The sequence below is a fragment of the Scaptodrosophila lebanonensis genome, unplaced genomic scaffold, assembly GCF_003285725.1.
Source record: "Scaptodrosophila lebanonensis strain 11010-0011.00,11010-0021.00 unplaced genomic scaffold, SlebRS2 tig00000053-arrow-pilon, whole genome shotgun sequence".
Lineage (NCBI taxonomy): Eukaryota > Metazoa > Arthropoda > Insecta > Diptera > Drosophilidae > Scaptodrosophila > Scaptodrosophila lebanonensis.
Window position 1 is genome coordinate 7,027,040 of NW_022060548.1, and position 9,362 is coordinate 7,036,401.

Consider the following 9,362-nt stretch of genomic DNA (forward strand, 5'->3'; position numbering starts at 1 on the left):
GACGCACACACACACACACACACACACTCATGGCCAACATTGACATGGATGTTTGGGCTTTGTGCGAGACCTACAATAGATTTGGATTTTTTCTCTCATGGCTATCTTCTTCTCTTCAGAGTCTCTGCATTCATGTGTGTGTGTGTGTGTTGGGAGTGCTTGCGTGCTTGTGTGTATGTGTGTGTGTGTGTGTGTCAGCCATTTTTGCTATGAACAGCACAACCATTATTTGCAGTCATTTGGCAATGCGCCGCCACCTCGTTGTCCAATCTGCCTTTTGTTCGCTTGTGGATGAATGTGTTTGGTCGTTGGTTGGCTCATGGCTATAACCATTATCGGCAGCACCTTCTCTCCTTCTTTTGCTAGAAGCAGCTAATGTTGCTGCTCTTGTCGTGTTGTTGTTGTTGTCGCCTCTTGGTCTATTTGATTTGCTTTTCACTTTTTCTCGCGCTCTCCTCATCAACTGCGAATCATGTGCCCAGCCATGATGTAATTTGTATTTATTGCATCGTTTTGTCTGTGCAAACGGCTAAAATTCTCTTTGCATGTGGCTCACATATACATATGTACATATTTACACACAGAAAAATAATCGTTAACGATCTTAGCAACTTAACATTAAATTTATTTTTTCAATAATTCTAAATTTACTTATAAACATCGAGTCAAATTATTTTCGAAAATGTTGGAAATAAAATAACCATTTGTTGTATTTATTAAGTTTGAAATTAATAACAAATAAATATATATATATATATAAATATAAATAAATATATATAAGTTATCCTTTAAATCTACTCTTATAAATGACAAATTACTTAACTTTTTGTAAACCTCTTTGAGCATTCAATGCAAGAAAATTTTGCTTGCATCTGAACATATTTTGTATTCTAAATATCAGACGGAATGTTATTTTCTTTTTTTTAATCTATTATTAATAATGTAAATAATAATAAATAGAAATAATATAATAATATATAACCAATAATAATAATAATAATAATAATAGAACATAAATTCCAATTAGAAACGCTTTCAAATTAAATAATTGAAACAAAAAGTCTTCGAAAATTGCAATAAATTTTTGAATGCGGCCCATTTAGAATAACGCTCAGTTTCAATGTTTCGAATACGTTATTTCTTTAAGTGTATGTGTTTACGCATGTACGTGTATGTGTGCGTAAAGGGATGTGCATGTGTATCCTTTTGGCTCGCTTCTTGCCACCGTATTTCATTTGATACGTCCTTCCTGCTTTTTGATTTCTGTTACACGACCATCCATGGCCAAAAATCTCTCTTTGGGGTAATGGTAATAGGCTCGTAGTTTTCGGTCAATTTGTCATGCCACTGCCTACGATTTTATATGTATGTGTTTGGTGTTAGTGTATTGCTTTGGTCTTTGGTGGGTCTTTTTGCTGGTATTTGTGATCCTTGTTGCTGCCTAAAATGTCAGTTTGTTTGGTTTTGGCTCATTTACTCAGGAGTTTGGCAACAGAGCTGCAAAAGCAATGGCAAAAGCGTTCAGCCACATTTTCACACTTAGCACAGAAAGCACAAACAACTGAAGGACAATGCACCGTGGTAGATGGGAAAGTTTTCTTTCTTTCACTTTAACATTTAATAGCCGCTAGCTTTTTTGGAGAACAGTTTTCTTCAGAGATGCCAATAATCAAAAATTAAAATTAATAATTAATAATTACCGGTATGTTTATTAATTCCACATTTGAATAGAGTTTCAGTAATTTTCATTGTCTCTTATTATATTAAAAATCTTTTCAAATAAAAGAAAGAAATTCTTTCGAAGAACGAAATATCTTGAAAAAATATATTTAAAATAATGTTAAAGTTTCTGACAAGCGAATTTTTAAAAGTTGACAATTCGTTTCGTCTGGTTGTTAAAAAACACAACTAATTTTAATTGTACATATCGGTTCAAAACAGTTGAAGTGATTTTTGGAATTTTTCGGATACTTCAGTGGAAGTTTTAGAAAATTCTGAACATAAAAAGGAGTTACATTATTTTCGTTCGTAATAACTGAGTCAAAAATTGCCTCACTGTGCGACGCATGGAATTGAAACTCACAGGCACAGGCTTCACACACACACACACACACACACACACACACACACGCACACACACACACACACACACTGGCACTGCACAAAATGAAGGAACGAATGAATAAATTTTCTTTCTGCATCATTGAACGACAAACTAGATTTGTTTTTATGAGATTTCCTTTCTGTTCGTCTCGTTTTGTTTGGCTTTTTATATTCATTCATTTACAGGATTTCGTTGCTTTCTTCTGCTTAGTTAATTTGCTGCTAATCTCGTATGGTGAAGCCAATTTTTCGGCACCAGCAGCAGCAGCAGCAGGAGTAGCAGGAGCTATAGCCTGCAGCCTGCGGGCGATTTCAAAAGTATCCCGCTATCAGAAGTGACAGTTTTTATGCTACCATTTATAAGCTTCTGCGTTCTGTCTGCCCATTTGAAATTGAACTAATTTCCCTAAAAGCATTTCGCCATAAACTCAATTAATTGAATAAGTTGCTGCAATTTGTTTCTCACCGCACACGCTTTCGGTTCGGTTTTAGTTTCGGCCCTCGACCGCCCTTTGCTTGTCAAAGCATTTTCGACTAGAACTGTGGCTTTTGTTGAAAGTTTCGTCCCTCTTTTCTGTTCTACATATAGTTTGATTTTCCACCAGAAAATTTGTGTCCGAATTTCAATTTAACGGCTGTCAACTGTAAAGGGAGACAGAGTCCTTTGAACGTAGAAGCGACAAAAGCATAGCTTCGATTGACAGTGCAAATTATTGTCGCTTGTGGATGCGGAATTTGTTCTGGTGAGGTTGATATAGATTGAGATAAAGATAAGAGTTTCACACATTTTAATGAAAGTAGTTGTTGTAAAAGAATGAACTGCTTATGCGTATCAAGTCTCTCTTTCCTAATGTATCTCTTGCTGTTTCTATGCTAAGTCCATGTTAGGGGATTAATTCAAGGCAACATTTCACAAGATTAAAGCTCTAAATGATTCATTTCTTAATATGTCTTTTCAACTACTTCTGAAGCTTCGAAAACAGTCGAGCGTTTTTCTCGGCAAGTGTGGTTAAAAGTAGAATGAATGCTGATCACATTTTAACTATTCTTACAAGGGCTTACTTATTATTGTTACTTATAACTTATTATTATTATATTTAAAAGTTGTAGACCATTCTTAGCTGTCATTTAAATTTTGATTTCAATTTTCGTTGTGAAAAAATTGCGAGAGTTCAAATATTTTCAAGATAGGCAAATAAATTTCCACAATTTAGATGCACCGTTGAGTCTGAAACGTTTCAATTTCGCAAATGCTATGTAAAAAAAAACTTTACATTTGGAGTAAAGCATTTGTCTTAACGATTTTCCAACCTTGCACAAAATCCAAATCGAAGCTATTCAATTCAATATACAACGATGTATACGATCTATAACCGCACAGAAATAATTCCATCAATGCATAAACGGGCACAAATGGAGTTGCATTAAATGTTGAGGAAAAACTACTTGCTGCTTTTATGAACTATTTAAATATATGAAAATATATGTATATATGTTTTTATATGTAAATATATTTTTCAAAACTTCTCAATTTGTTGCATTCCTTATGCATGACAACATTTGAGGCACTTATCCAACAGATTCCAAATTAGGTGCCTTCTGCATGAAAAGCTCAAAACTAGTATTTGCAACAACTTTCATTTGGTAGTTTAGTAAAATATTTTGTTGACGCACACATAGCGGACGTGAGTGTAAGTATGTGTATGGGTGTCGGTGGGTGTGTTTGTGTGTGTGCTAATACCATTGCCGCCGTGCCGTTTTATGCTGTCGTGCACATCTCTAGTCAAGCAGCTGAAAAACTAACACGCGCAACATGACGATTTTGACAAGCTGACACAGTTCGGTGTCAAGCCGAAGCAACTGCTGCGCACTCATCCGTCCACACACATACCCACACACATACACACACAGATACACGTAGTAGTTGCCCGCCATTTTGTGCAAATTCGTAGCACACACTTATTTTGCACATTTTTGTGTACGAGCAGTGGAAGCAGTGAAAACATGGCGTATACGTGATTTTGTCGAAATTCAAAGCGCACGTAGCCAAAGGAAATGAAGTGGCAGTGGGGTTGGGGTTGGGGTTGAAATGCCATGGAAAACTAAAATATATACATATGCACACATATACATATATATATAGTATGCGCGAGCATTTCTAACTTCTTTCGTTTATTTTTAAAACATACACGAGTAGTACATACACTTAGGAAAAGTTTCGAACGAACTGAAAGAATGTTCAAAAATAATAAATAGATCTCGAAAGAGTTCAAATTTTCATTGTTTCATATTTTGAAAAATTCTTTTTATCAAAAGTTTTAAGATTTTATTATACTTGCTTGTTTTGAAAACATTAAGTTCTTCACTTCAGGCTATTTAAGTTTAGGGATTATTTAGAAAAATATTGGAAATAATTCACATTCTAAAAGCAATTTTTATTAAATGCTTGAATACTTTTATAATATTTAAGGTTTTTTTTTTGATAAGTATCAATCTGAATGAGGTTTTCTTCAAAGCTCATTAATTTCGCAAAGTTCAGAAATAAACTAAGAACTCCTTTTTAAATGCAATATGAATCGCATTATTTTGTTCTTTTGAAATTAACGCTCTTTTGCTTACTTATTATTTCCTTAAATTCTAATTTATATTTATTATTTTGGCAACATAACAAATTATTTTTATGAAATAAAGCAGTTGCAGCAGCAGTTAATTTATTATTTTAAAAGTGATTAAAGTATTAAATAATAATTAACCATTTGATTTGAGAAATAACAAACTTTTATTCGCGCTAGAAAATTTGTTCACAATATTTGTAAATATTATTTCATTTTCACCATAACCGTGATAACTTTTTTTCTTAGTGCATCGATTGCAGTCGATTGTCGGAAGTAATATCTAATTTTTTCTGTCTGTACATACATATATATAGTATATATTATTTTGGCACAACTTCTAACTGAACTTGCTAAGGCATAGTTTTAGCCGAGCAGGTGCAGATACAGGTACAGGTGGGCTTGTGCGTGTCTGCGGCGCCAGTAGGGTCGTGTCTGTGGGTGCAAATAGAAGCACCCAAGCGTTGGTGGAATCATGTAAGTGAAAAATTGAAAAGTGGATTTTCTTTAGTGTCTGCCGTGCCTGTGTCGACCCCAAAAGGTGTGTAGATTTACGTGTGCGACGTGACTCCGAGCTGTTAATTTAATAGATTAGCGCGAATGTCACAATTTCACAGACACAGACACAGACAGTGCTCGGGAGGGCAATTTCCATTTAGTTTTCATCATATTTGCTTTCGCTTACTAAGACTTCCCTTCCCCATCTCTCTCTCTCTCTCTATCTATCTTTGCAGTTCCTCGCACCGAAATACTTGGTGAGCCGGATCGCTACGTCAAGGCTGGCAGCAATGTCGTTCTGCGTTGCATAGTTCGGGGCGCTCTGGAGCCACCCACATTTATAATGTGGTATCATGGCGCTGAGCAACTGGCCGCCGACTCGCGACGCCATCGCACGCAACTAGATCCAAATCTACCCGAGGCCAATGGCGATGGCCAGAGCACGGTAAGAAGCACATTCCTCTCATCCCCCGCACTCTTACTCAGCCTCATAATCAGCCCCAATGCTCGGCAGCTTCTTTGCACAATGGCTCCCTTGTTGATTTTAATTTAATTTCACTCAATTGCAAATGGCTTCTTGACACTGCCACGTGACCGTGCCTGTCTGTCTGTCCCGTTTTCGGAGACGAAATTAAAATATGTGCATGGTAAAAGTTTCGTTTTTATTTTTATATTCCTGCGTTCATAATTGGCTCACAATATAAGTAGGTTTCATATCTCTCTTTATGTGCCGCCACACGTGCTGCCATGCCCCACAATTTCAGACTATCTCTAAATTAGCTCTGTGGCACATGCAACGTGACATTATCACACACACACACACACACACACACACGTGTGCTAATTTCTGTCTCTGACAAATCTAAACGCCCCTCCCCCCATCCCCCCTTCCGCACTCCTCACTTCTCTTTCCCTGCAAGGGGCTCTTTATGTTTCAACTTTTCGTTTTCGTCTTGTTGCTCATTAGTTTGTACACGAAACTTGTGCTTCTGGCAATTTGCATAAAACTTGCACACACACACACACACACACGAATGACATTTTAAAAGTTTCTTCTTCGTTTTCTCGTTCTACGCTGATTTTGTTGACTCGGTAAATGCCGACAACTGCAGATCGGCTCATTAATCATCGAGTCGGCCAAGAAACGTGATACTGGCAATTACACATGCAGCCCGTCGAACAGCCCCAGTGCGACCGTAACGCTCAACATTATAAATGGTAAGTGTAGCCTACGAAAGGAACAGATTTTACAAGCCATTGTGTGCTTCCAAATTTGATTTATTCTCCACCATGCACTCGTATATGGTGCACAGGCTTTAAATCATTTTTCAAATATTCATGTTTTAAAAATATTGTCTGAAAGCGATATCTCTCATTATTATTATTATACAAGCTTTAACATTTGGGGAGCTTTTACTTTTGACCTCAACAAATGTAACAGTCTCTTAATCTTTGTTTATTTCATACTATAAGTTTTTTGTTTAGATTTTACGGTAGTTTTGCCAGATTTTTTTCTATGGTATGAGAACTATTTGATATCGAAGTTAACTTTAAAATAAATAAAATAAATATTTAAAATAAGCAGAAGTTGAACATAAATATAAATGAAATGTGTTTTCCTAGTTTAGTAACAGTAACTTTTATAATTTTCGATTTTAGACTAACCATAAAAAAGAACAAAAGATTAGGACCAGTTATTAGATATTCATAATATAAAGCTTTGTATTCGCAAAGGCAAAGGTCTTTTGCAATCTATAATATCTTTTAACACACATGGCAGGCCATATGGCAAATAAAATTAATTAGATAATTAATTAATTTTTTTACAGTTTTTTCTTAGGCTCCCTTCCCTTTTAAGTTCAAATCTTAATAATAATATTATTACATATCTTTAGTTTAATTTATAATATTATAATATATTTTCACATTTGTTGAGTTAATAAATAATTAAATACAATATTCAATAAATATTTGGATTATAAATATTTTGTCCAATTTGTTAATTAGTTTTCTTTAGCATTTTATTAGTTTGTTTTTTATTTATTAAAGAATATTAGTTAGGCCCCACAATTTAACTAAAATGAACCGAGGTTCCCAAATCCTTCTTTTTATATGCACTTGTCATTTATGAAACAATTCATATACGAAAAAGACAACATTCTTATAATTTTTGGTATACAAAAATAACGAGAAGCTCGTTTACAATACAATAGTAGTATTAAAGATATTCTCAAATATTATTTTATAAAAATTTGAATTGAATTGAATTAATTAAGTTGATAAGCTGGCTGAGGCGTGCAATAAAATCCAAGCTACATTCAAGAATAAAATCAATTTAAGTATGTGGAAAAAAAAGATAATAAAAAGATAGATAGCCTATTATGCAGGTTTAAATACAGAGGTCCCTAATTATCTATTTTTAAGAGGGATATAAAAACTAGTAAATTTAAAATCGGTCGCTTAAATACCCAGAAAATCTCACTCGGTTTACATTATTTAAAATGAATTTGGTAATTTTATGTGAATTATCGGGTACTTATTATCTACTTTTAAGAGAGATCTAAAATACTAGTAGATTTAAAAGGCTTTTCCTTTGAAATGTTAATTGAAAACATCCTTTAAGAATTTCGGTCTCTCAAATACCGAGAAAATCTCACTTGGCTTACATTATTTATAATGAATTTGCTAATTTTAGGTGAATCATCGGGTACTTATTATCTATTTTTAAGAGAGTTCTCAATAACTAGCAGATTTAAACAGCTTTTTCTTTGAAATGTTTATTGAAAACCCTTTTAGAAAATCGGTCTCAGAAAATCTCACTCGGCTTACATTATTTATAACGAAGTTGCTAATTTTAGGTGAATCATCGGCATCGGCGGTAACCTCATCGGCACCCATCACCCGGGCATATACTGTGTGCATCGTAGCGCTGCTGTTGAGCGTTCTAATAATCGGAGGTGGACATCGAACATGACATGTGACTGGCAAGCCGCTTGTTCGGAATTTGTAAGCAGCTGCACTGGAAGGATATGGAAGCCAGATAATTGGCATCGGTAAGCGAATACTCTGCCAACAAAAGTAAAAATTATATAAATAAATTCATAGCAACAATTATAAGATAAATACCACAGACAGAATAATCCAATGCATGTTGTAAGCTGCGTGATTTTATCTATTAAATGGGAATTCAAAAAGCTCTGCATAGATACAGGAACAAATATGCATTTCTGCCATTCAAAATATGATATAAATGGAACAAACTGCTGTTTTCCATTCAAAAAAATATTCAAACGAACTACATTCAAGTAATCTTAAGTTAAACCAGCTCTAAGCAACTAGTAATAAAACGTAATATCTAAGCTGAAAAGTTCTCATATTCTTAACTGAATCACTATATAACAATACCCTCAAATGAAATGCCATCGAATGCTCATTTGCATATTCAAGCCCAGCATAAATCACTTTCCATTTCATTTTGCTCTTGACCAAACGAAGCTTTCTCTTTTGATTCCTTTGCCAGAAAAAATGAAGTTTTTTTGGCAGTTTTCTTTCAAATGCCTGTTTATTCTTTAAAACTCTGAAAATCTCACACTTTTAAACATTTTTTTGCTCAAAAATTGAACAGTAGTCTTTGGTTGGAAAAATAGCTCGAATTGTGTAAATTCAAAGTATTTCCGAGAGGTCTTAAGCAATCAACAAAACGAGTAGAAGAGTCATTTAAAAGTATTTGTTCATCTGGAAAATAAAAATGTTACATGTGTCCGGAAATCTCTACAGCGTTTGCATGCGAGTCTTTCAAAAGAAAGTATTTTAAAATAGAGTTTAAACAGAGATTTTTATGCTTCCATTAATAATATTTGAATTATAGTAAAATTGCATTAGAATTTCTCATTTCCATCACTTGGTCTTTTCAAAAAAAGACAAGAGAGAACGCTACAGTCGAGCAAAAAAAAGTAAAATAAACTCGTCCTTTCTCGGACCTAGGAGAATCTGGATACCAACTTTGGTTATTCTAGCTTTTATAGTTTCTGAGATCCTTGCGTTCAGCCAGACGGACGGACAGACAGACGGACGGACATGTCTAGATCGATTTCTCTCGTCATGCTGATTCAGAATATATATACTTTATGGGGTCGGAGATGCTTCCTT

General features: G+C 34.5%; 1 protein-coding gene across 1 annotated transcript in view; it reads left to right on the plus strand.

The window, feature by feature from the left end:
• LOC115623901 (hemicentin-2) overlaps positions 1–8,369 on the plus strand; it is a 69,813-nt gene extending 61,444 nt beyond the window's left edge. Inside the window, exons 5-7 of the mRNA XM_030518455.1 lie at positions 5,450–5,658; positions 6,326–6,431; positions 8,072–8,369. Coding sequence (XP_030374315.1) covers positions 5,450–5,658; positions 6,326–6,431; positions 8,072–8,187 — 431 coding nt within the window. The 3' untranslated portion in view covers positions 8,188–8,369. The remainder of the gene's footprint in view (positions 1–5,449; positions 5,659–6,325; positions 6,432–8,071) is intronic.
• The last annotated feature ends 993 nt before the right edge of the window (positions 8,370–9,362 follow it).